At 44.1% G+C, this 26,690-nt stretch overlaps 2 protein-coding genes across 6 annotated transcripts in view; one reads left to right on the forward strand and one right to left on the reverse strand.

Moving 5' to 3' along the window:
- LOC139269238 (putative phospholipase B-like 2) overlaps positions 1 to 4,926 on the reverse strand; it is a 13,835-nt gene extending 8,909 nt beyond the window's left edge. The window contains exon 1 of the mRNA XM_070888327.1: positions 4,670 to 4,926. Coding sequence (XP_070744428.1) covers positions 4,670 to 4,914 — 245 coding nt within the window. The 5' untranslated portion in view covers positions 4,915 to 4,926. The remainder of the gene's footprint in view (positions 1 to 4,669) is intronic.
- On the forward strand, positions 4,831 to 26,090 carry slc8b1 (solute carrier family 8 member B1). Of its 5 annotated transcripts, none has more exons than XM_070887728.1 (16): positions 4,831 to 5,181; positions 5,769 to 5,988; positions 7,006 to 7,158; positions 8,656 to 8,708; positions 9,758 to 9,815; positions 13,560 to 13,665; positions 14,371 to 14,538; positions 14,675 to 14,785; positions 15,248 to 15,304; positions 15,684 to 15,817; positions 16,555 to 16,696; positions 18,860 to 18,981; positions 21,272 to 21,425; positions 23,247 to 23,327; positions 23,420 to 23,484; positions 25,173 to 26,090. In XM_070887728.1, the coding sequence occupies exons 2-16, from the start codon at positions 5,785 to 5,787 to the stop codon at positions 25,359 to 25,361; spliced, it is 1,797 nt and encodes a 598-aa protein (XP_070743829.1). In that variant the 5' UTR covers positions 4,831 to 5,181; positions 5,769 to 5,784; the 3' UTR covers positions 25,362 to 26,090. The 5 variants fall into 5 exon arrangements, with proteins under 5 accessions (XP_070743829.1, XP_070743831.1, XP_070743832.1 ...); XM_070887729.1 differs by lacking the exon at positions 4,831 to 5,181 and adding an exon at positions 5,288 to 5,342; XM_070887730.1 differs by lacking the exon at positions 15,248 to 15,304.
- The last annotated feature ends 600 nt before the right edge of the window (positions 26,091 to 26,690 follow it).

The following is a 26,690-nucleotide window of genomic DNA, read 5'->3' on the forward strand; positions in this document are numbered from 1 at the left end:
GGGAGAAAGAGAAGGGGGGGGGAGAAAGAGAAGGGGGGGGAGAAAGAGAAGGGGGGGAGAAAGAGAAGGGGGGGGAGAAAGAGAAGGGGGGGGAGAAAGAGAAGGGGGGGGAGAAAGAGAAGGGGGGGGAGAAAGAGAAGGGGGGGGAGAAAGAGAAGGGGGGGGAGAAAGAGAAGGGGGGGGAGAAAGAGAAGGGGGGAGAAAGAGAAGGGGGGGGAGAAAGAGAAGGGGGGGGAGAAAGAGAAGGGGGGGGAGAAAGAGAAGGGGGGGAGGAAAGAGAAGGGGGGGGAGAAAGAGAAGGGGGGGGAGAAAGAGAAGGGGGGGGAGAAAGAGAAGGGGGGGGAGAAAGAGAAGGGGGGGGAGAAAGAGAAGGGGGGGGAGAAAGAGAAGGGGGGGGAGAAAGAGAAGGGGGGGGAGAAAGAGAAGGGGGGGAGAAAGAGAAGGGGGGGAGAAAGAGAAGGGGGGGGGAGAAAGAGAAGGGGGGGGAGAAAGAGAAGGGGGGGGAGAAAGAGAAGGGGGGGGAGAAAGAGAAGGGGGGGGAGAAAGAGAAGGGGGGGGAGAAAGAGAAGGGGGGGGAGAAAGAGAAGGGGGGGGAGAAAGAGAAGGGGGGGGAGAAAGAGAAGGGGGGGGAGAAAGAGAAGGGGGGGGAGAAAGAGAAGGGGGGGGAGAAAGAGAAGGGGGGGGAGAAAGAGAAGGGGGGGGAGAAAGAGAAGGGGGGGGAGAAAGAGAAGGGGGGGGAGAAAGAGAAGGGGGGGGAGAAGAGAAGGGGGGGGAGAAAGAGAAGGGGGGGGAGAAAGAGAAGGGGGGGGAGAAAGAGAAGGGGGGGGAGAAAGAGAAGGGGGGGGGGAGAAAAGAGAAGGGGGGGGAGAAAGAGAAGGGGGGGGAGAAAGAGAAGGGGGGGGAGAAAGAGAAGGGGGGGGAGAAAGAGAAGGGGGGGGAGAAAGAGAAGGGGGGGAGAAAGAGAAGGGGGGGGAGAAAGAGAAGCGGGGGGAGAAAGAGAAGGGGGGGGAGAAAGAGAAGGGGGGGAGAAAGAGAAGGGGGGGGGAGAAAGAGAAGGGGGGGGAGAAAGAGAAGGGGGGGGAGAAAGAGAAGGGGGGGGAGAAAGAGAAGGGGGGGGAGAAAGAGAAGGGGGGGGAGAAAGAGAAGGGGGGGGAGAAAGAGAAGGGGGGGGAGAAAGAGAAGGGGGGGAGAAAGAGAAGGGGGGGGAGAAAGAGAAGGGGGGGGAGAAAGAGAAGGGGGGGAGAAAGAGAAGGGGGGGAGAAAGAGAAGGGGGGGAGAAAGAGAAGGGGGGGAGAAAGAGAAGGGGGGGGAGAAAGAGAAGGGGGGGGAGAAAGAGAAGGGGGGGAGAAAGAGAAGGGGGGGAGAAAGAGAAGGGGGGGAGAAAGAGAAGGGGGGGAGAAAGAGAAGGGGGGGGAGAAAGAGAAGGGGGGGGAGAAAGAGAAGGGGGGGGAGAAAGAGAAGGGGGGGGGAGAAAGAGAAGGGGGGGGAGAAAGAGAAGGGGGGGGAGAAAGAAGGGGGGGGAGAAAGAGAAGGGGGGGGAGAAAGAGAAGGGGGGGGGAGAAAGAGAAGGGGGGGAGAAAGAGAAGGGGGGGAGAAAGAGAAGGGGGGGAGAAAGAGAAGGGGGGGAGAAAGAGAAGGGGGGGAGAAAGAGAAGGGGGGGGAGAAAGAGAAGGGGGGGGAGAAAGAGAAGGGGGGGAGAAAGAGAAGGGGGGGGAGAAAGAGAAGGGGGGGAGAAAGAGAAGGGGGGGAGAAAGAGAAGGGGGGGGAGAAAGAAAGGGGGGGGGAGAAAGAGAAGGGGGGGAAAGAGAAGGGGGGGGGGCGGAGGAAGAGAGAAGGTAAACTAAAATTGCTCAGTACCCTATGAAGAGAAATGGTTAGAATTCCTACTCGTGATCACTATTCTTCCGTGATCACTATTCTTCCACCCCTGCTGGAAAATGTGCACGTGCCAACATTGGGCAAGAAAACATCTGGCAGACCACAAGTTCACTTGACCCTTAGCCTCAATTAAAAATAGTGCCAACACACACCAGGCTCACACATGAACAATGGCCATCTGGGCCAAGTATTAGAGGGTTGCGAATAAACATCTTGCAACCCGAAATGATATTTTTTAAAAAACTTCAACTGACAACCTGATCACCAGGCTAGATCTTAAGATAAAGTAGTGGCGCTGGGGCCAAATGATTAGTAAACTAATGGGGGGGGGGGGGGGGGGGAGCAATTCTTGATTTCAAATATGGCTCAGTTGGTAGCACCCTCACTCCTGGGTCAGAAGGTTGTGGGCCAGGGACTTGAGCACAAACATCTAGGCTGACACTGCAGTGCAGTACTGAGGGAGTCCTGCACTGTCAGAGGCGCCGTCTTTCAGATGTGACATTAAACCGAGGCCCCACGTAAAAGCTCCCACGGACACTATTTTGAAGAAGAGCAGGGAAGTTTTCCCGTGTGCTGGGCAAGATTTATCCCTCAATCAAAATCACAAAAAAATAATCTAGCCAGTTTCACATTACTATGCACAAATTGGCTGCCGCGTATCCTACGTTACAACAGTGACTACACTTCAAAAAGTACTTCATTGGCTGTAAAGTCCTTTGGGATGTCCGGTGATCGTGAAAGGTGCTCTAAGTGCAAGTCTTGCTTTAACTAAAGACATAAGCCGCCTCTTTACAGGCAGCTCCTGGCACCAATTAACGACATTCCTAAGAACGCTGTGGCCAATTTATAAATAATAAAATGCAATGTGCCAACTAAAAAATACACTTAGTGCCCGCAGTGTGTCAGCGAGACAAGTTGAGTAATGCCCCGATGCCCCTGAGCGGTGAGGCCCATCTCGCCCTCTTCCCGGGCCCGCCCTCCGCCTCGCCTGGCCTAAGAAGCCCCATTGCCTTCAACCCCTGGCCGGTGAGGCCTCCCTCACCTTCGCCGGCCAGCCCTCCTCCCCCAGCCAATAAGACCCCCACTCTCTCCCCAGGCTGAGAGACCTCCCCACTCTCTCTCCCCGGGCTGCGAGACCCCCCCCACTCTCTCTCTCTCTCTCTCTCTCTCTCTCTCCCCAGGCTGCGAGACCCCCCCACTCCTCTCTCTCTCTCTCTCCCCAGGCTGCGAGACCCCCCCCCACTCTCTCTCTCCCCACAGGCTGCGAGAACCGCCCCCACACACACACACGCTCTCTCTCTCTCTCTCTCTCTCTCTCTCTGGGCTGCGAGATCCCCACCCCCCCAATCTCTCCCCGGGCTGCGAGATTCCTCCTCCCCCCCCCAAATCTTTCCCCGGGCTGAGAGTTTCCTTCCCCCCCCCACCCCCCAATCTCTCCCCGGGCTGCGAGATTCCTCCCCCCCCCCAAATCTCTCCCCGGGCTGCGAGATTCCTCCCCCCCCCCCAAACTCTCCCCGGGCTGCGAGATCCTCCCCCCCCCCCAAATCTCTCCCCGGGCTGCGAGATTCCTCCCCCCCCCCCAATCTCTCACCGGGCTGCGAGATTCCCCCCCCCCCCAATCTCTCCCGGGCTGCGAGATGCTCCCCCCCCCCCCCAATCTCTCCCCGGGCTGCGAGATTCCCCCCCCCCCAATCTCCCCCAGGCTGCGAGATTCCCCCCCCCCCCAATCTCTCCCCGGGCTGCGCGATTCCCACCCCCCAATCTCTCCCCGGGCTGCGAGATTCCCCCCCCAATATCTCCCCGGGCGGCGAGATTCTCCCCCCCCCAATCTCTCCCCGGGCGGCGAGATTCTCCCCCCCCCAATCTCTCCCCGGGCGGCGAGATTCTCCCCCCCCAATCTCTCCCCGGGCGCCGAGATTCCCCCCCCCCCCAATCTCTCCCCGGGCGGCGAGATTCTCCCCCCCCCAATCTCTCCCCGGGCGGCGAGATTCTCCCCCCCCCAATCTCTCCCCGGGCGGCGAGATTCTCCCCCCCCCAATCTCTCCCCGGGCGGCGAGATTCTCCCCCCCAATCTCTCCCCGGGCGCCGAGATTCCCCCCCCCCCCAATCTCTCCCCGGGCTGCGAGATTCCCCCCCCCCCAATCTCTCCCCGGGCTGCGAGATTCCCCCGGGCTGCGAGATTCTCCCCCCCCCCCAATCTCTCCCCGGGCTGCGAGATTCTCCCCCCCCCCCCAATCTCTCCCCGGGCTGCGAGATTCTCCCCCCCCCCCAATCTCTCCCCGGGCTGCGAGATTCTCCCCCCCCCCCCAATCTCTCCCCGGGCTGCGAGATTCTCCCCCCCCCCCAATCTCTCCCCGGGCTGCGAGATTCTCCCCCCCCCCCCAATCTCTCCCCGGGCTGCGAGATTCTCCCCCCCCCAATCTCTCCCCGGGCTGAGAGATTCTCCCCCCACTCCCCACTCTCTCCAAGGGCTGCGAGTCCCTCATCCTTTCCCCCAGGCCGGCCCTCACCCCCCCCCCGCCCCCCGACCAGCCTTCACCTCCTCTGTCCCTCCTCCCCCCTTTACTTCCTTCTCCCCGCACCGCCCCAACCGGCTCTCTCTCCTCCCCCCACCCACCGCCCCCGCCGGCTCGCTCTCCTCCCCCCACCACCCCAACCTGCTCTCTCTCCTCCCCCCACCCCCCCAACCGGCTTTCTCGCCTACCCCCACCCCCGGCCGGCCTTAATCCCCTCTTTCTCCCCACCCTACCCGGCCCGCTCCCTCTTTCCCCCTCCGGAGGCCTGCCCTCACCCCGTTGCCTTGATTCGGTCGGTGAAGTTAGCCCAGGCGATCGAGTCACGCCGCAGCCCTGGCACCACCTTGAGCCGCCCGCTGTGTCTATCCAGCACCATCGAGCGGTGCAGCGACTCCGAGGCCGCGCCGCTGCCCGCCGCCAGCAGCAGCAGCAGCAGGGAGAGGGTGAGGAGCAGACGGGAGAGAGCCGAGCTCCGCCGGGAGCAGGATTGGGGCTGGCCAGCCTCGCTCGTCGCCGCCATGTTTGGCCCACGTGACCCGCCCACTGTCTCAGCGCTCGCGGCTAAGCCAGTCTGCGGCAGTGCAACTCCAGGATGCGTGCACTTGCTGATTTGTAATACATATTTATTACATGCGACGTTTCAATCGTTCGATTCTGTAGCGGAACAAGAAAATATGTGCATTTGCAGAAAAATCCAGTGACTTAATAATCAGCAATTTCAGTAATAGTGACACTCAACTGTGCCTGCTTTAATGTTTTCATGTTTAACGTGGACACGCACATGAAGGTAAATTGGCCCAGTGTTGTGCGTTAATTGGAGTAGAATTATTTAAGTAGGGGGAGGGAGTGGGGAAGGAAGCAGCGTTGTAGCTGGGAGGGCATCACTGGGTAGCTGGGGACAAGTCCACTGGGCAGCAAGCTTTTCAGAAAGGGACACATCGTATTTAGGTACTTTTGGAAACTCTGGAAAAGGGAATCAAGGTGTTCTGACTTTGTATATGTATCAACTTGCGAATGGCGTAAATCTGTAAGCTGTTTTCCAGGAACATTTACTTCCCGGTACATAATCGGAGTTTTGGGAGCCAGCTGATCCGTGGGTAGTAGTTTTCTCCCCATATCTTATACTTTGACAAATTGCTGTCACTTTTTGTGAAAACGGTTCTTCCTCGGCTTGCTTGTGTTATCTTAACTAGTTTCCTCGAACGACTTTCTATCTTAAAATTAGTAAACTCAGTAGTATGAAAACGCACTAATGGTAACTGTTCTTCTACGCCTGACTAGAATGACTTTCTAATCTTTAAAGTTAGTAAACTCCGGGTGGTAACTGAATTCAAAGTGCATTGACTCTCTCTCTCTCTCTCTCTCTTCCTCCAGACTTTGAGCTCTAGCCATGATGGCTGGGGACGCAGCCGTGATCTGGTTTCTCTTGGGCTGGACTGTCACGTGTATTGTAACTGACCCCCTGGCGGCGGCTGAATCATATCCCTTTGGAACTGTTGCAGGAAAAAGTGAACCCTACTCTTCTAAAAGTAGTATTTTTAATGGCAGTTCATTTAGTCTGCTGCTTGAAGAAGGGAGCAGTGGTACTATGGAGGTACTATTTTAATATAGTAAATATTGACCCGAAATGTAACTTTTTTTTGATTCAACAACAACGACTTGATAGTTATTTTCAGTTTATATGTTTAACAGGGTTTCCCGACTAGAACTACTGACTGTTGAAGACAATTTGCACTATTCACTGTGGGTTTTGACAGTTCTGCCAAGAGCAAGCACTGCAACCCACTTGTCAATATAAGGCAGGACAGTGCACCACAGTGACCAAGAAACTCTTTGTGACTTTTGATTCGGACAATTTATATTCTGTAGAATTCTAGGGAAATGTTTTTAAATCACTAACTATTGTAAGAAATGGGTTGATTTCATGAGTTATATGGCGTGTGCTTAGTGCTCCATATATCCCTCCACTTGGGTTTCTGCCCCTGTCACAGCAATGAAATGGCCTGAATTAGACGCAAAAGACTTTATTTGTGACTGGTGCACTTTCCTGCTTTGCATTGGCAATTGGGCTGTGCAGTGCTTCCTGGCAGAACTGTCAAACTCTATTGAAGACAATTTGCATGATTCACTGTGGTTCTAGTCTTAGTTGGGAAGTGCTGTTAAAATTGTATTTGTTGTACAAGGACTGACTTTTTAAAAAATATTGGTCATCTGTCTGTTTAAATTTGTACATCTGGAGGGGAACTGTGTATGGACTACAACAGATTTCATGGGCTGTAGTTAGTAGTTGAAGATGTAGTTGACTTTTTAAATATAGTGGCTGATTTGAATGTGACTAGTATAAGAGAATGTTAACGGTACCAATTTAAGCTGAATTCCACCCATTATTACAAAACTGCCACAATCTTTAACTGAAATCTTTGAAAATCCACAACTTCTCTTTGCCATTGCAATTAACACAAGGCTAGTATCTTTATTGCTTTATTGACACTAGTTGCAGTCAAGGAACCTGACCGATTGTGTAAATGAATGGAATGGGTTTTGTTATCCTGGTTTACATTGTAAATTGAATACTGCTGAATCAGCTAACTATATTTCCTTTATTTTCTAGTGTCGTGGTGTAATACAGCTCAATGGGTCCCAGTGGTGTTCATTTGTAAAAACTACTGAAGACTGCAAAATTGACAGTGGCTTTATTGACTACCTCCAGGGGGCTATCTGTGGGTTTCACCACAATCTGCTACCATTGCCCATTGTGTTGTATGTAAGTGTTGCCTATTTGCATTGAGCAAATGTTACATCTCTATTTTGTCTATCGTCATGTTCAATTATGGATTAAATTAAGGCGATGCTAGGTGTTTGTTCCAGTTGCATGAAAAACCACATGCATCTACACCAAACCATATGCAAATTAAAGTTAACTTGCTGGCAATAACTTTTTAGTCTTGTGGTTGATCTTTTCCTGACTACCAGAAAAATGTAATTACTACTTTATACTCTGGTACTTGGTTGCTGTATAATCTAGGATGTTGGCTTTTTTTAAAAAAGAGAATCCTTATCTTTATTTTCTTAAATTGAGCTGCATTCATGTTGCTTTGCTACTACTAACAACTATCTACTCCTCTCTGGCTATAGGCCTTGTTGTGCTACCACCTCTCTGTAATGTGGTTGTTTCCATTTTAGCTAGAGCAGAGAGACCGGCAGGTAGCTTAAAGAACCGAATAATAACAGAAAATGCTGGCAATCTCTGGGTCAGGCAGCATCTGTGGCAAGAAAGAGTGTAATGGTATTGACCTGACACTTTAACTCTGTTTCTCTCCACAGATGCTAGCTTTATCCAGAATGGAGTATTTTCCCCCTGGGTTTGTCTTTGTATATTTTCCCTCCCCTTGTTCTGATTGTATTATGTCTGTCCATCTCATTAAGCCCCAAAGAAGAGCTGCATTCTGTTTGCTCAACAGATGTTTCCAGCAGTCAGTTTTTAATCCAAGTGTTTGGCAGTTTTTAAAAAAAATGTCTTTGCTGAACCCCCTCCTGCAGACTCTTGGCAAGATTGTCATAGTCCTACATATGTGACTGCTGGTCAATCTAATAATGGCAATGTTTAATAGAAGAGGATTAAAAGAATATTCACCTTTGAGGATAGCATTGTCCATTAACTGATTACATAAACCATGGTGATTAACCCTGTTACAGTTGATCTTGAACCACTGTTTACACAATGGAGGTTCACAATCCAAATGTGCATGTAACCTTACCAATGTTAATTGATCTTGACTGATAGCTAGTTGCAATACAAATAGTTATGTGGATTTGCCCTCCATGAATTAACTTGTTACAGAATTTAAAAATTCTGAAAGCCATCCCAAAGATACATTAAATACTTTTTAACCCTATTTTGAAAGCTGTGTAAAATCAAGACCCAATTCCTATCTATGCCACACTGGGTTAGCTCTAATACATCCTGGAGGGAAAGTAACTCTACTACCTTTTTTTTCTTGAGCCTGTATTAGGGAAAGTGTTCAATCAAATCCAAACCACTTGTACTCGTCTACTAACATTGAAGTAGTACAAAATAAAAGGTCAGAGGGGGATGGTAAGGGCAAAATGCAAAACACTTTGGTGGGGGACATGAGTTTGGATTTCTCAATGGTTGACTTGTCAGATTGTAGGATTTAAAAAAAAAATGGTGAACCCATTTTGTATATCTAGAAGTGTGGTGGTGGTCAGTCAAAAGTATTCTTGTATATCTTTTTTACAGGTGATTTGGTTGGTCTATCTATTCACATTCCTTGGAGCAACAGCTGAAGATTTGTAAGTATCTTTGTGCACAACTTGCTAGTAATACTGAGCCTTTTGCTGTGTTGCTCGTGGGGTTTTCAAAACTATAAAGGTAACATAATTACACACTGTTGTGGTCGTATCTCTTAACCAGCCTGCATGTCAAAGCAGGGATGTTGGTGCTGCAGAACAGAACTTTGCAATGCAGTGCACATTGGCAATACACAGCATTTCCAGGTGAAGTTGCATATAGAATCCAATTTGATGCACCACTCACAGTAGTATTTGCCCCAACCTCTGAGTATCCTCTACTGTAGCAGTGAATTGTTGGCCAGCCATCCTAGATATGGGTGAAATTGGAAACTGTTTCAGTTGACTAATCAACTCTTATGCTGCAAACACAGTACTAAACTGAGATTGCAGCACAAAGTGACTGGCCTGTCTGTTGCTTCATTGCCACTACCCTGCATGCACACTCTCCATAGCCTTGTATCTTCTTTCAATTAATGGTCTTTTCCTCCTAATTCAGTCCAATGACCTAGTTTTCCATAGTAGTTTTTTTCCAGAGCTCCTGTTGTGCTTAAGTATTTTTGTTTAAAATTCCTGGTTCTGTTTTTTCTCTTTCCACTCCTCCCTTACCAGGAATGTAGTCAAACCTGGAGTGGCTGGGTCTGCAATTTTTTTTTACAACAAATCAAGCCTTTTGGATGGTGCTAGTGCTGGCTCTAACAGAACTACCCACAGTGCAATCACCTGCCCTTTCTCCATGCCTTCATTAAATTTATTTAAAATATTTAACCACTTTCCTTTTTAAACCTAGCATGGATTTTGCTTCCCATTCTCTTCTAACCACTTTCTGCATTGAAAGAAAATCCATCTCCTAACTGCTCCATTCTTTAGGTGGTCTTGACTCTCTGCCCTCTAGTTACTGATTCATTATCTAACTAGTGTTTGTTTTTTGGGGGAGGGGAGAGAAAAAGGGAAATGTTCCTGAATAGCTCTTAACAGATTGAGTTCTGATCTTCAGATACTTTCTGAATACACTAAATTTAACTCATTAAGATTATTCTTTAACCTTTTAGTTTTTGTCCTAACCTGGCTGCCATCTCTGCAAGCTTAAAGTTGTCACATAATGTGGCAGTATCCTTTTTCACCTGTAAGTGCTTGGAAAGTACTATTTATTTGGTGAATTGTTTGCATGCTATTTTACTAAGATATTATGCCATAGATATAGATAGTTGTTAACCCATGTGTTATGGAAGGTAACATGGTAATAACAAATAGTAATTTCTATGCTTTGAATTTTTAACAAACTCTTTAATTGTGCGAGGTAAACAATAAAATATGTTCAATACCAATTAAAATGCCCAAATAAAGTAGGGTGACTTTACAATTGCAGTTCAGAAAAGATACAAGTATTGTAGTAATTTTCATTATTCAGGATAATTCTTGTCTAGTAAAGAATGCTTTGTTAAATTTGAGGTGTGTGCACAAGGCCAATTGAGTTGGGTGGAATATCTGTCCTTTGTACTGTATCTGCCAATTCGGTGACTTTGACAGATGTCTCCCTTTGTCTCATAAATGTAATACTGCAAAACCCACATTCAGTTTAGTGGGGTATATTCATGAAGCTTGTATATGTAGGTGAAAATTGTCAAATGAAGTGACTGTTGCTAGAGCTGGATATGCTCCATTTGTCTTCTTCCTCCTCCTCCCCACCCCCCCCCAACTTTTTAGTGCTCAATTTCTCCAATTATCATACCACCAATGCTGAGCATTTAAGAATATTGAGGATTGCCATTAATATAATACAATGTTCATGGTTAATAAATTCATGTGGGTATGGTGTGTGTGGCTAGTCGGCATGGGTTTATGAAGGGGAAATCTTGCTTGACAAATCTTGAATTTTTTGAGGATGTAACTAGTAGTGTGGACAAGGGAGGACCAGGGATGTGATGTATTTGGACTTTCAAAAGGCTTTTGACAAGGTCCCACACGAGATTGGTGTGCAAAATGAAAGCACATGGTATTGGGGGTAATGTATTGACGTGGATAGAGAACTGATTGGCAGACAGGAAGCAGAATTGGAATAAACTGGTCCTACTAGTGGGGTACCGCAAAGTTCAGTGATGGGACCCCAGCTCTTTACAATATACACTAATTTTAGATGAAGGAATTGAATGTAATATCCAAGTTTGCAGATGACTAAGCTGGGTGGCAGTGTGAGCTGTGAGGAGGCTGCAGGGTGACTGGGACAGGTTGTGAGTAGGCAAATGCATGGCAGATGCAGTATAATGTAGATAAATGTGAGGTTATCCACTTTGATGGCAAAAACAGGAAGGCAGAATATTATCTGAATGGTGACAGATTAGGAAAAGGGGAGGTGCAATGAGACCTGGGTGTCATGGTAAATCAGTCATTGAAAGTTGGCATGCAGGTGGTGAAGGCAAATGGCATGTTGGCCTTCATAGCAAGAGGATTTAAGTATAGGAGCAGGGAGGTCTTGCTGCAGTTGTAAGAGCCTTGGTGAGACCACACCTTGATTACTGTGTTCAGTTTTGGTCTCCTAATCTGAGGAAGGATGTTCATGCTATTGAGGGAGTGCAGCAAAGGTTCACCAGACTGATTCCCGGGATGGCAGGACTGACCTATAAAAGACTGGATTGACTAGGCTTATATTCACTGGAATTTAGATGAATGCGAGGGGATCTCATAGAAAAATAAAATTGACAGGTTAGATGCAGGACAAATGTTCCTGATGTTGGGGGTCCAGAACCAGGGGTCACAGTTTTAAGGATAAGGGGTAAGCCATTTAGGACTGATAAGGAGCAACTTCACTCGTTTGTGAACCTGTAGAATTATCTACCACAAAGTTGTTGATGCCAGTTCATTAGATATATTCAAAAGGAGTTGGATGTGGCCCTTGCAGCTAAAGGGAGCAAGGGGTATGGAGAGAAAGCAGGAATGGGGTTCTGAAGTTGCATGATCAGCCATGATATTGAATGGTAGTGCAGGCTCCAAGGGCCGAATGGCCTACTGCTGCACCTATTCTGTTTCTATGAAGCGTGCTCCCGTCCTCCAGGTTCGGATGCACTGCCCAACCAATCGGGTACAGTATTCCACAGCTTTCTCATTAATAGCAATGAGAACTCCCTATCTACGTTCATTGCTATTTAATGAGAAAAAACACCATCACCTCACATAATTGAAATTAAAGTTAATGGCTTAATTTTTTTCCAATTTAAATTATGGTTTAAAATAAACTTACTGTAGTGGGCAGGGTTTTAACAATGTTTTTAAAAAAAAAAAAAAAAAAATTTTTTTTAAACTCGCGCCTGTAAAAGTAGGCATGTGCTTGCTTTTCAGGTGCAAGAGTTTTCAGACATCCGCTGGACAAGATACGGCTAAATACCGCAATCTTGCCCATGCAAATGTCCTTCCGAGATGCGGAGGGTCTGCCCAGCTGGAGCTTGATGGATTGGGAAAAGCTGGCTTTCAGCGCATGTGGACCTGGGGGCTGTAATTTCTGGGCCAGGTTCCCCCCTCATTTCCCCCATTCCCCCAATATGCCCCTCAGCGCTCATGGGCAAGAATCGCATTTTTGCACTCCAAATAATTGTATAATGCCTCCTTGCGCAAGGAAGTGCCGAAAGTTGCGTCTTAAATCGGTAATGCAGCAAAAGGTAATTTTCACGTATCGCTTATGTTTTTGGCCAAAAACGGCGCAACCTGAAAATCCAGTCCAAGGGGTTCTTGATTTCAATGAGGTTTCTTGTCCTTAAGACCAACTTCAGTCTTGAATGTTCTAAAGTAGGACAGAATAGTGCTGGCTCGCCATCTGTAAATTCTAGAATTTGCTACACCACATTTAACTAAGCTAAGGGAGTAACTATTTGTACTGTTTTTCTGCACATGGTTCTGTCAAGCTCCACCTCCTGCCCGTACCGGAAGTGTGGCCCCTGACTGAAATCATTCCACGGGGCAGAGCGGCCAGCGGGGGGACAGAGAGGGAGCGACCGGCGGGGGTGGCAGCAAAGTGGCACGGGGGGGTTTCGGCAGGGAGAGCGGGAACTCTGGATAGACAGATCACATTCTTGAAACCCCCTACAAGGGACATCGTTGAAGTGGATGAAATCCAGAAGTCACACCACTCACTTCACTTCATATCCAATAAATCTGTCAACAATCTGTACACAATGCCCCATCTATGGGTGGGGAGGGTGTGCACTTGTGCTGGGGCAAGACACTTTGGCTGGCCCTTGGTGTCTTCGGAGATTTAGCTTCTGGAAGTCAGTGGATTGAGTTATAATTTGCAAACTCTGTGAAACCTTGATGGGAGGTTCCTGTTACACATTCCAGAGAAACTTCAGGGTGTGGCTTCTCAAAGGGTGGCCATTTTCACAGTACAATAAACACATCCATAAGCTGATGGCCCATTATCTGTTTCAAGTACACTTTTTTTGAGTCCATGTATGAAGAAGGAAATATAAATCAACTCCTGCTTTTCTAGTTACCATTTTAAGGTAGGCAACACTGTGTACAGCTGGACACTTGCACTTTTTTGATTTGTTTTTTGAAATGAGTACATGTGAAACTTGAAAGCAAGTAAGCTATTTACCTGCATTTTGATAGTTTATTGCAATTTTTAACTTGTCAGATAACCCTGTACTGACTTTGGTCTCTTGACCAAGATTTGTTACAAGTAACTGATGTTGGATTGTCCACACCAGATTTAAACACTTAACTAGAATGCATCTCACCATGGTCTTCAGTTCTATTAATTGTTTACTCCTTCCCTTTTATCTCGGTAATAATTGTGATGCTGCTTTGTGACCATGTTTGACTAAATGCATCATTTAATTTTCCTTGATGGATTTTGTTCATGGTGTAACGTTCCTTGCCCTTGGCAATGGAGCTCCTGATGTATTCAGTGCAATTGTTGCCTTTTCTGATCCTAGAACAGCAAACCTGGCAATTGGTGCCTTATTTGGTAAGTTTTTTAACATTTTTAGTTCTTTGATCATTGCTCTGTTTTATAAAAATTATATTTTGGCTTAAAAACCACATCTTCACAGGGTGGGTTTCTACTAGTGTTTGGTAACCCACCCATTATGTCAGCATGAGTGACCCCCTGGTTGGTTGTTTCCCAGTACTTCCCCATTTTCCCATGCTATTGGGGCATGTGTAGGTGAGCAATTGTGCTATCTCTCTGCTGTGTACTGTGCTGCTGAATTCTCCCATTTTGATATTACAGGCTGTTGCTGATCCTTCCAGTGCCGTTTTGTTACCTGAGCAGTTTTTGGGGGATTTATCCTTTGTGACTCCACTTTCCTGTGTTTTCAGTGCCCTCTTGAAGTGATGTTGACTGTCTAGTAAAATTGAATTCTCTCCATGGTTACATAGAACTTTGCAGCACAGAATCCGGTCCTTTGGCCTAGCTTAATGGCCCATTAGTCATACTTTATTTTGGGTGGATGGGGTGGCAGGGAGTTGTAGTAATTGGTGTAGCATAGCTGATGACAAATCCTATGTCTAGCTCTTGCCTGTAACTAGTTCATTTGCTGCTGAACTACAATTTCTCAAGCACCTGCATATAGTAAAAATGCTGTTTTTTTTTTAAAGCAGATACTGAATAATTAATTGGCTTCCCTAAAGTCCTGCAAACCTATCTTTTCTCACTTCCTCAACTTTGCAGGTGCTGGTATATTTGTGACTACTGTTGTTGCTGGAGGTGTTGCCCTTGCAAGACCATTCACAGTGGCATCAAGACCCTTCCTTCGAGATGTGATATTCTACATGGCAGCTGTCTTCTGGACTTTTGTGGTCCTCTATTTCCAGAGCATTGACTTGGGACAAGCACTCGGTGAGGGATATTTGAGCAAATTCCAATCACTAGTAAACTGGTCAATTTTAGCTGCTTCTGGCAGTTTTTCTTCACTTAATGTAAGGTTATTTGACTGTATAGTAGTGAAATTGATTTGTGTACTTTATCTCCATAGGTTACTTGGCTCTGTATGCAGTCTATGTATTCACAGTGATCATAAGCAGTATCATTTACAAAAAGGGCAAGAACCAGGCACATGATTCCCTTTATAGTACTGAATCTGAAAGTAAGTTCATTGCTGGTCACGTAGATATCCTTGTCTTGTGGATTCCAATTATACCACAAGATTGACTGCCAATGTCTCTGCCCTTGGTTCTACAAAAACTATTACTGTAGCAGCATAAATGTGTTGAAGGGAAATAGACAAATCATAAGTGATTTGGTGAATTCTACATTCTTGCCACTCACTGTAAATTGTACCATGTTTGAGAAGGCAGAGTTCATGCATAGTGCTCTGCTTACTGACCTCCTGCTGGTGGCTTGTTTTAAGAGGTAATTATCCCATCAGCTTTTTTGGTTTTAAACATTTATTCTGAAACATCAAATATAATTTCTACTTCATTAATGGCAAATGTTGTGAAGTTGAAGCAGCAGATAAGAATCCTCCAGATCTTGCACCACAAGAGAACTTGTTTGCAACATCTATGCATTGGTGGAAGTGATGAACATTATAACTAATGTTTTTCAGTCTGTGACACGGAGGATGCAAATCCATCCTGTATCAGGAGACCTATACATGACGACTGTAAGCACTTTTTTTATTCTAACGAGCTGGGTAAAGTAGTACTCCATTTTCATAAGGATGTGTATATAAAAGTACTCCAATTTCAGAATGCTTTCCTGTTGGACAACCACATTTGCTTTCAAGTGGCTAATCTATGTAATTTACCAAGTTAGTTGAGCAATTTCACTAGTGCTCTAATTCAGGAAATTATTGTAAGCTAGCATTATAGCAAGGATAATTCCTCACTGATCGTGGACTGGACTACGATTGCATAAAATGCTTGTGGTAATTCAAGCTGAGTAAAACCTGTTGCGACACTTCGTTTTGAGTTTAGTAATATGTGTCATGCTGCAGTCTAGTCATTCTTTGAATTGAAATCCAAAATTGTATTTTTCCTTAGCAAGCGAGTATCAATCTTTAATTGGAGAAGAACCCAAATCTACAAAATCCATTTTGTTGGACTCTCTTAACCCTATTGACTTACAAAAATGGAGGAGAAAACACCTGCCCTGGAAGATCTTCAAATGTCTGAAGGTGATTCTAACTAGGAGGGTGGTTGGGTGACTTCTAGACTGTCCAAGAAAACTATGGGGGGGGGGGGGGGGGGGGTGTTCATAGCTTTAGATGATGCTAAAATTGCTCCTTTGAAGCCTAATCTTAATTTTGACTTCCATTTCCTGTAATTTCTGCATTATTGCTAACTGCATAGGCATCTAATGACCTAATTTCTCAGTTAAGGCTGGCAACCACCAGAAGGTCCCAATTTTCAATGCATTACACTTTCCTTGGGTGTTGACCTATGGGGAAATAAATCTTTCAACTATTATCTCTGATAAATTCTGAATTGCTATTTCAAATGTATTTGTGCTGCCAAGTAAATGGCAATAGTTTTGGTGTGCTCTGCTTGAACAACTCTCATTGCTTTGAAATACTAGGACAATCCAATTGTCACTGCCTTTTTTCCACCTCCACTCTTTCTTCCTACCCCCACACATACAAAAAATGAAGAATCTTCCAGCTTGCCAGTTAGTCATCTGCACCCAAAATCACTTTTTCCAGCACTGATTTTTAGTCATCTCTTTTCCAGTAGTGGCTTGTGGCCTATTGCAACAGTCTTGAGGGTTTATTCCCTATTCTTGCTGCTTTTGGGCCTTGGGCTAGTGATGTGGTTTAATTTCATCATTTTAGACTTGGCAGTCTGCCAAGTACAGTAAATGCAAAAATCCCAGCAATTCAACACTGTATTTACAATTGGCTTCTTTTTGTTCCAGCTGCCAATTGAGATTTTGCTTCGAATCTGTATACCTGTGGTGGATTCAGACCAGGAAGACCACAACTGGAAGCGCCCTTTAAACTGTCTACAAATTATTACTGGCTCACTTGTGTGCATCCTCACATTTAAATCTGGCTATTGTAAGAATTATTTTAAACTGTTTAATTGTTTGAATGCCATTCTGGTACTAGACCACCCACATTTATTGAAACTTCCAAATCACCAAGTTCTAGTTGGGATTTGCCTATTAAATTAGAGGTTGATTTTTAACCCTGCCTGCCACTAACCAGGTGGTTGGGCTGAAAAACTTGCCTTTCACTTTATTTTTTTCAAGTGGGTAAGCAGCTTCATGAATGAATACAAATTGCTGTCCTATTTGTATCCCAGTTACATTTTGACTGGTGCTTGAGTGGGAACTGCAGTTTCTTTTCCATCAAGCTGAAGTGGGTCTACAGATAGAATCCCTCTAGGGTAAGTGGGGAAAAACTTGTGGGGTTAAGATCAAGCCTGCTCCTCTACACCCCACAAGGAAAGTCTCCAATCTCCCCTGCCCCAGACACTCCTGCTCTCAACCTTCCTGCTTGCTGACCAGCCTCCTTTTTGGTGCTAGCTCAAAGCCAGTGGCCACTTTTGGATGGGCAGTTGACCTGTGGCATTTAAATGCCCTGGGCCTTAAACTTTGGCCATCAATTGATTTTAATTTGCCCTGCCTATGCAGAACCCCCTGGAGTTGACAATTGACCAGAATTAAATTTTAGTAAATCCTAATCTGTTGCCATGAATGACTATTTTAACTCCCACTTTAATAGGACTTCTGAATAATCTTGATCCTCCAGTTTTTGCCACCTGGTGACTCGACCTTGGAATACAAATAGGGTCAAGTGTCTGAGAAGCAAGAAATACTGCAGTGGGTGAAACTGAAAATAAAGTGGGAACTTTGCCTACTTTTAGAACATCAGCCTATGGATTTAGCTGGTTTACAAACAGATGTCCTTCAAGTAAACTGTTAAAATTGCTTTCGGATTGGATTTGGGGAAATGAGAATTTCTTGCTGGATTAAAAATATGCTTTTTAAATGTTCCATCGGTGTACCTGTTTTGGTTCCAATTTCTGTAAGTTTTAGAATGTGATCCGACCAGTGGCTTTTTTTACACACCCCAACCAATTTTTTTTTTCCTTTTTGACTTTAATGGAAAGCAGCAATCTGACGGTGCAAAAGGGCTAGCCAATCTGTCTGCTTCCCACCAGGCTGGCTAGGTTAGAATGACTTTTTTTTCTGGGCCCAATACTGAATGCATCGATGAGCAAAAAGGTAGGGTGTTGGGACTTGCATCTTGGATTGCTCTTGTGGGCAAAATGTGGAAGGTGAGCTTTGCTGAAACTTCCATCTTGCCCATGCCACCCATTAGGATTCCTTTTTTTTTAATGTAACTCCCTCCTGAACTGTGGCTCTGAAGCACACATGCTACTGAGCCCAAAGGTTGTGGATTCCTGTGCCCTCAGTCTCTGGACTGGGACACCTCCAGGTTGACACTCCAATGCACTGTTGGAGGTGCTATCTTTCAGATGAGGTGTTAAACTGAGGCCCTGTCTGCACTCTGTTGGATGTACAAGATCCCATGGCACTATTTTGAAGTGTCCTGGCCAGCATTTATCCCTCAAGCAACACAACAGATTTTCTGGTAATTATCACATTGTTTGTGCAAATTGGCTGCCACATTAAGTGACTACATTGGCTGGAAAGTGCTTTGAGACATCTGGTGGTCACAAAGGCACTATATAAATGTCTTTCTTTCACTCCTACAACCCTCCTATCTCTGCTTTTTAATTATGGCCTCTTGCACACCCCTGATTTTATTTGCTCCGTCATTGGCAGCAGTGCCTTCAGCTGCCGAGGTCCTAAGCTTAGCATTTCCTCCTAAACCCTTCCACTTCTACCTTCCTAAGATGCTCCTTAAAACCTACCTCTTTGACCAAGCTTTTGGTCATCTTTGTGTGGCTTGGTGCCAAATTTTAACACTACTGCAAAGCCACTTGGGACACTTTACTACATTAAAAGGGTTATATAAATACATTGTGCTTTCCACTAGGATGTTCTTGACTAGTCACTTCTTCAGGATATAGCTGGGATCAGGAAATGGTTGTGAATTTCATTATTGCTAGAGATTTAATATGCTGTACTAAGATCTGGTTCTGTTTCTAACTGGGGAATGATTTACAGCAGCATTGTTTTAGCTTTATTTAAAAACAAATCTCTAGTCTTGTGATGCCTTAACTGAAGCATTTTGTTTTTGTCTTGTCAGATGGCTTGCTGCTCATCTATGGCCAGTTTCCTGTCTGGGCACTTGTTCTGCTGATTACATTGATTTTAGCAGCACTGATTTTTTTCACTACTAAGAATGAGGAACCACCAAAGTATCACTGTGTAAGCCATCAATTCTCTTTTTTTTTTAAAGCAGTCCTTCAAACAAAGCTCCTTTTTGAATAGAGTGCATTTGTCTTTGATCTGAGCCCCTGTATGGAAATCAAAATTTCAGATCGATCAGAGATCCCCCAAAAAAATTACAGCATTTAACTGGTTATCTGGCATTTTCTGACTAGTTCTGCTGCTCTTCCATCCAAGGTATGGCAAGAAGCTGTGTGGGGGGGGTGGGGGAGGAGGAAAGAGGATTAATAAAGGAGAGCCAGCACATATTTTCTAACTTGATTGTGTTTTTTGATTAGGTAACGGTGGATGAGGACAGAGCAAGTGATGTGTAAATGGACTTTCAAAAGGTGTTAAAGTACCACATAATAGGCTTGTTAGCAAAGTACAGTAGCAGCATCAATGCAAAATTGGTTAATGGATAGAAAACAATTGTGGTTGGCTGATTTTATACAGTGGAGTTTTCCAGGGTTCAGTAGTAGGGCCACTGTTCCATTTTAATGTATACATTAATGACTTGGTGGGTACGATTTTAAAGACAAGATTTGGTGAAATGGGCAGACAAATGACTTCAATGCAGAAACATGAGGTGATGCATTTTGGTAGGAAGAATGAGACACAATACAAGCCACTTGGTAGAATTTTAAAGGGGGGTACAAAGACCTGGGGGTGCTTGTGTCCAAATCTTCGAAGGTGGCAAGACAAGTTAACAAAGTAGTTAAGTGTATACGATCCTGGGCTCTAAATGGAGGCATAAAGTACAAAGGTCAAATGTAGTGCTAAACCTACATAACACTAGTTTGGCCCCATCAGGTATTATCCAATTCTAGGCACCATACTCTAGGAAGGATGTGAAGACTTTGGAGAGGGTACAGCTGTATGGATAGACTGGAGAAGCTGGGGTTGTTCTCCTTGAAGCAGAAGACTTGGGTGTTTAAAATCATGAAGGATTGAGTAAATAAAAGGAAACTTTTTCAATGGCTTGAGGGTCAATAACCATAGAGCACAGATTTAAGGTGATTGGCAAGAGCAATAGAAATATTCAATAGTAGCTTTAAAAAGGGACTCGGATAAATACTTGGAGGAAAAAAGTGCAGGAATATGGGGAAAAGAGCCAAGGAGAGCTGGTGCAGACTTGATGGGTTGAATGACTTCCTTCTGTGCTGCATGATTCTATAAACTGGTTCTTGAATTCCTCAGTTTTTACCTCCAATACCCCAATGAACAATTAATTGGAAAATCCTGGCATGATGCCCTCAATTAATGTAGGAAATGTATTGGAATTTGCCTTCATGTCTCGGATAAATGTGATGCTATATAGTTGTGAATTAAGGCAGCTTGAATAACCTTAACTCAACTTCCAACCATCTGAATAAAGTGCAGCCTTGGTTGAAAACCACTTAAATCTTGAGCTTGCCAGAGATTGTAATGACTGCTTTGCTTTGTATTTTTACTCTTTCCCAATACTGTAGTTGTTGTTCACTTGATTTTTGGAATTGCAATGGCTCAAATGGTGGCTAGATTTTACTTGCTATGCAACTATTTAGCATGAGTTGCATCTATAGCTCAATTCAGCTAAACATGACCTCTAGCAGTTCTGTGTAGCCTTTTGCTATCCATTTATGCTACTATAAAATGTACAATTATATTTACTCTTGGCTTGGTTCTGAGCACCTTTTTCAACTGTTGCTGGATTCTTAGTACTGTTAGACGTCTCCATTTCTTGGCATCCCTTGTACTCATTTCTAGAATGGTCTTGGATCTTTCCTAGTCTTCCTCTTGGTTGACTATGTCTTCCTTGGTGTTTTAGTCTGCTGGAAACTGGGGTATAGCAATATTTTTATATATTCAAATGAATGTGGCTTATCTAATCACTGAAAATCTAGCCTTTGCTTTCAATATTTGAACACTTTCAGCCTTTAATAATTCAGTTGTGGTTCCAGAGATAAATCCCAACTGTATTGGAGGGCTCCATCTGAAAAGTCTTAAATCTTGATTTTAAATTTGCCTTCCACTGGATCAAGCTTTGACCCTCTGTTTTTCCCCAATTGGCTTTGACATCCAACTTTAAGCATTTTTAAATGGAGTTTGCAACCATTTGGGTTTGCACTTTATTTGCTTGCATAACACAAGTGATCACTCTTTACATACAAATGCACTGTCCTATTTATAATACACAATATTTTGAGCCTTGCTTAATTTGTTGTGCATCAGCTATAAAACTTCAGTTCAACATTCAGTACTTGCAAGACTTGGTATAAATTTATGTAATTCTTTTTTTTTCTTTCAGGTATTTTCTTTTCTTGGGTTTCTCTTCAGTATCGTACTGATTAACACTGTAGCCACTGAGATTGTCAATCTCTTGCGTGCCTTTGGAATCATTTTTAACCTGAGTAATACTGTTCTGGGGTTGACGTTACTGGCCTGGGGAAACAGTATTGGAGGTATGGTATTTCCTCTAGCTGGGGAAGATGTAATTGGGGTCTGAAGCTGAGCAATACTTCTGTAGGGTGTTAATGGAGCATGGGATGCTTTGCCACAGTAAATACTTGAGGCAGAGACCTTTGCATTTTAAGACTAGGGGAGAAAGCAGGCAGTGGGATTAGTTGTGAATAGCTTTAGCAGAGTGCCAGCACATACTGAACCAAATGGTCTTCAGTGCTGTAAACCTGTCAGTTATATGAAATTAGATTTTCTGAAAAGGAAGCTTAATGCTCATAACTGAACTAATTCCTATTTAGGAGGGGAAAATGGCAACTAACTTTTAATGTTTTAAATAGTGATGAACTGAACTTAAATATGACTCCAGTATAGTCATCAAAGACTCCATAGTCAAAGATTAGAATGCTTCAGTTTCTGACCAACTGCAGCTCACTGGCATTGCATAATCCAGTATCTATTGACTTGTTCAATGTACATATCTGACCAACAGGAAAATTTATTTTTATAAGCACCTTTCATGTTCTACATGACTACTAATTTGTTAAAAAAATTACGTGACTAGTAAATCTTTTACTTGATGGTGGTTGAAGGAGGAATGTTGGTCACAATATGGAAAGAACTCCTTGCATTTTGAATAATTCCAGTCTGACAGATTTGAGCACACAATCTAGGTTGACACTTCAGTGCAGTACTGCACTTTTAAAGCTATTGTCTTTCTGATTGGGCATTAAATTCAGGCCTTCTCTGGCCCCTTGGGTGGATGTAAAAGAACATTCTCCCAGTGTATACCTACATTTATTCCCTCAACCAGCACCCCAAAAACACATTTCCTAGTTATTTCTTTTTGGGACCTTGCTCTGTGCATATTGGCTAGATTTATAATCACATACACTTTATTTTTTTGAAAGTAGTAATTCATTGGCTGTGAAGCACTGTGGGACATTGAGGTCATGAAAGACACTGTAAATGTTTTTTTTGCATCTACCTCAATAGGCAGACTGTTGTCTGACAGATAATGTCAGCACTCTGTGTTGCCTCCATGCCTTCTGCCTGAAGTGAGTGCTACTGCCAAACTAACTTGTCTGTGATGCACTTTTAAGAATGATTCCACGAGTCAGTGTTGTACTCTAACTCGTGACCTTGGTCCTTTATTCATAACTCCAGAGTGAGGCACCAGCATGGTGGGCAGCCTCTTGTACTGGGCCTTGCACACCTATGCAGGTGACCCACCACAGTACCCTCTGGTGGACAGCCTCTGCCACAGGCAGGAAACACAGATCTCCTCCTGTTGCATCCTCTAGTGGTACCAGCATAGTTATAGTGTAAACCTTTATTGATAGCAGATCAGGTAAACAGTCTCCATCTTATGCAACTATACAGTGACTACAGAGTATATTTATAGCCTGCATATATAACACTAATGCCTTGAGTTTCCTTTCTTTGGTTCTGTTTTTAGAGCACTTGAAACAAACAAAAGCCTTAAATACTAATAGAAGCTTGTTTTAAAGGCCATAGTTTAATTTTTAATCCTTAAAACAGGGTGAAAGATTTATATTCCTTCAGTCAAGATGCTGGCTTTTCTGCAAGGCAGGTTGGAACAATGGCACCAGAACTCGAAGCTGATGGTTGCTTCCTCCCCACTTCCCCCCCCCCCCCCCCCCCCCCTTACTGCTTTAAAATGGCTGGCTGTTTTGGGAACATTGTACACAACTGTTGGGTTTACAGAAACCTATATACTATGCAATCATGGTGCTAAATTGCATGTTTTAGGTGGGTAATTTTGGTGTAGGAAAGCTTTTTATAAACTTTTTTTGAAATTTCAGATTTGTTCTCTGACATCACCATAGCCCGACAGGGGTATCCACGTATGGCTATTGCTGCATGCTTTGGAGGAATAATATTTAGTATCCTTTGAATTTGTTTTGGGGTTCCAATCTGTTCAAATATAAATTCTAATGGCTATTGCAAGTTGTATGCTTTCTTAACTCTGTTGTAGATATGCTGTTTGGTATTGGCCTCAGCTCCTTATTTCAGATGCCCTACAATAATAATGTCCTTGAGGTATGTGCTTCACTTTGAGAAATCACATGTATACCTTTTTTGAAAAGTAAAACTAAGCTTGTTTACCATCAAAATCGATGCCTTCTATCATTGATTTTTAAAAATACAAAGCATTTGCTCTTGGAGTTTTAAGTGTGTGTGGTATGACTGAAGCTGTTGTGGATTATAAGCCCCACTGCATTTAATAGGTGTGGATAGGGGAAAACAGGATCAAAAGCTTCTAGCATTGTAGTTTAGGGAGGCATTTGAGTGGACCTAGGCAGCTGAAGGCAGAGTTGTTAATGGTGGAAAGAAGATGCACAAGAGACTGGTCAAAAATTTGGGGAGGCTTGAGTGGTGTGGCAAAGGAGCACAAGGTGAGGATTTGAGGGATCAGGAACCAATGTAGGTCACTGGGTGAAGAGCAAGTAGGATAGGGTACAGGCAGCAGAGTTCTCCAATGTGCTGAAGTAGTAGAGGATGGGAGGCAGGCCAGGACACCAACAGAGTAATCACATCTAGAGGTGACAATGGCACAAATGACAATTTCAGTGGCAAGTGAACAGAGGTAGAGACTTGCAGTTATGTAGTGCCTTTCACCACCTTGGCACATTCCAGTGCCTTGCAGGCAATTAAGTACGGTTAAGATAGAAGTGGGCGTTCTTGGTGATTGAGGATGAGGTTGGAAGCTCGGCATGGGGTGGAACACAATGTCAAGATTGAGGTAGTGGCCAGGGAGAATGGAGTCACTAAGAGTATGTAGTTTGTGGTGGAGGCCAAAGACTATTGCTTTATTCTTCCCAATATTTAACTGGAGGAAGGTAAAGCTTCAAGCCTGGATTTTGGACAAGCAATTTGACCAGATATGCTGCAGCTGGGTGTTTTCTACACATGAAAGATGATCCCTTAACTCCAGATGTGGCCAAGGGACTGCATGTAGTAAGATGTCAAGGATGGAGCACTGGAGCTAATGGTGCAGGAAGAGAAGCAATTGTTAGAGATGCTCTCCAGTGAGAATGGGACAATAGACATTGGAGATGGTCATGAGTTAGTGGTGATGCACTACATGCAAAAGCCTGCAACCTGTGGCTTTCCTGGGTATATCACCTTTGTTCTACTTTTAATTCCATGCTGAATTAGTGGAGTTTGTTGTTTCCTGAACTGTGCATGCACATCTGATTACTATTAAAATGACATTCTTTAGTCCATAGATGTTCTTTATGCCTGTATCAAACAAGTTGTGTGTAAATTAGGATTTTTGGATGTGCTTTTTAAAATACTTCCATAGCAGTTTTAAAATTTTTTATTTTGTATCTGAACTGAACTTGTCATAATACCTGAAGGATGTCTGGTAGATTGAAATGCTTCACTTGGTGGTTCATATTGCCCTTTGTTTAGCAGCTCATTGCTGGATTAAAAACATCTCAGAAGCAGATGTGATTTTTAATTTGCTCAGTCATTTGTTGCATTACCCTTTGCAAAAATGACCTTTGGCCTATTTATTCTCCTACTTGGCATGATACTGTTCCCTTTTATAATCTATTCTTGGAATACTACAAACTAATGTTGCGTGTGAATTGTACATCTCTTGCTAGCCGTTTGAAAATGTTCAAATGCTTACATTCATTTTCAGGACAGAATACTGCTGTATTAAGGCTCCATTTTATTATTGTACTAATGGCAGATTTACTATTTTTTTTTCCCCCCAGATTAAACATGATGGCCTGCTGGATTGGATTCTAGTTGGATCACTGGGCTTAAGTCTCATTATGTCATTTATATTTATCCCAGTTCAAGGTTTTAAACTCAAACGATTATATGGCATTATTCTGGTCGTGTATTACATTATGTTTGTTGTTGTAGCATTATTAACTGAAGCTAACATTATACATCTTTAACATGGAACTATATATATATATATATATATATATGGGGTGATGAGTTCTGGCACATTTTGTACACCAATGGATTCCTGTTTAGACTATAGTTCTGCTGTCAGATGTCTGAAACCTAACTTGCTTTGCCAAGGGGGATAAAGTCTTTGTATTGAACACAATTTGCACATTAGTTTTAACACGTCACAAACAATGTCTTGGTTAAACTCTGAATTATCCAGTAAATTCACTTTGCAGTTTTTTTTTAATGTCCACATCTGAGGCTGGAGTGCAAATCTGATTTCTTTGCTGCAAGGCTTAAAATTCTGTGGTTTTTTTTCTCTTCCCTCCCTTCTCCCTCCCCTGCAGCAAAGTTCACCCACTGCTTAATTTCTGAAGCTGAAATTCATAGTGGCTCCATCTACATGTGTCAAATAGTAGTGTAAGGATTTCCCCCTCAACTTATCAAACTTGACATGCCACTGATCTGAGCTTCACTAGTTAGTTTATTTGAATTTAATATTATTTGGGTAATAGGGTACTTTGCACAACAGGTAGAGGTTACCTCATCTGACAGTCTACACATTACTAAATTAATCTGATTTGGGGAAATACTTTGTTTCAAGTGAGATTTGCTGTAGTGTGTGCAGCATTGGGGATCAGATTTGACTTCAGAACTGAATTTTGCATTCCATGAACTATTGTACAGCAACTTTTTATTTATGTGAAATAAATTTTTAATTTTTACAAGTGTTTTGGTATACCTGTAGTAATTACTGCTTTGGGTGCATGTTCATTTGCAATTTCCATACTGCATATTTGTAAATTGAGGGAATTTGGATAAACAAGGCCTAGATCTCAAAACATGTATAGCTTTCAGATAGAAACTGCAGATTGAAGGTTTTCACATTAGTGGTGTGGAACTACTTTCGCCTGATTTTAAACCTCCTCAGAGAACCTCTTAGTGGTTGAGTTCTGTATTTTCAAACATTCTATTTAAATATATAAAAATATCAATTCCTCATCCAATTCAGTGAGGATGCTGTTTCATGCTTTCACAAATCTGCCACCCTTGCACAGACAGGCCTATCACTCCAGACCCATCACGGGCAGTCCCTTGGAATCGAGGAAGACATGAGTCCTTAAGTGTCTGGACAGTCCAATACAAGAACCACAGACCCTGTCACAGGTGGGGCAGGTTTGCAGCACACTCGTTCCACTGCCTGCACTTGATTTCTGCATGCTCTCAGCCATGACTCTGTGCTCAACACCCTCCTCGATGCACTTCCTCCACTTGGTGGTCTTTGCCCAGGGACACTCAGAAGTCAGTGGGGATGTTGCACTTTTTCCAGG

The sequence above is a fragment of the Pristiophorus japonicus genome, chromosome 8, assembly GCF_044704955.1.
Source record: "Pristiophorus japonicus isolate sPriJap1 chromosome 8, sPriJap1.hap1, whole genome shotgun sequence".
Taxonomy (NCBI): domain Eukaryota; kingdom Metazoa; phylum Chordata; class Chondrichthyes; family Pristiophoridae; genus Pristiophorus; species Pristiophorus japonicus.

Bases quoted from the DNA above. Each gene is read 5' to 3' on its own strand.
- slc8b1 (XM_070887728.1), top strand. From the start codon at position 5,785: ATGATGGCTGGGGACGCAGCCGTGATCTGGTTTCTCTTGGGCTGGACT. The intron at 13,666-14,370 runs GTAAGTTTTTTA...TCAACTTTGCAG, and splicing joins GGCAATTGGTGCCTTATTTG to GTGCTGGTATATTTGTGACT. The intron at 16,697-18,859 runs GTAAGAATTATT...TTGTCTTGTCAG, and splicing joins CACATTTAAATCTGGCTATT to ATGGCTTGCTGCTCATCTAT.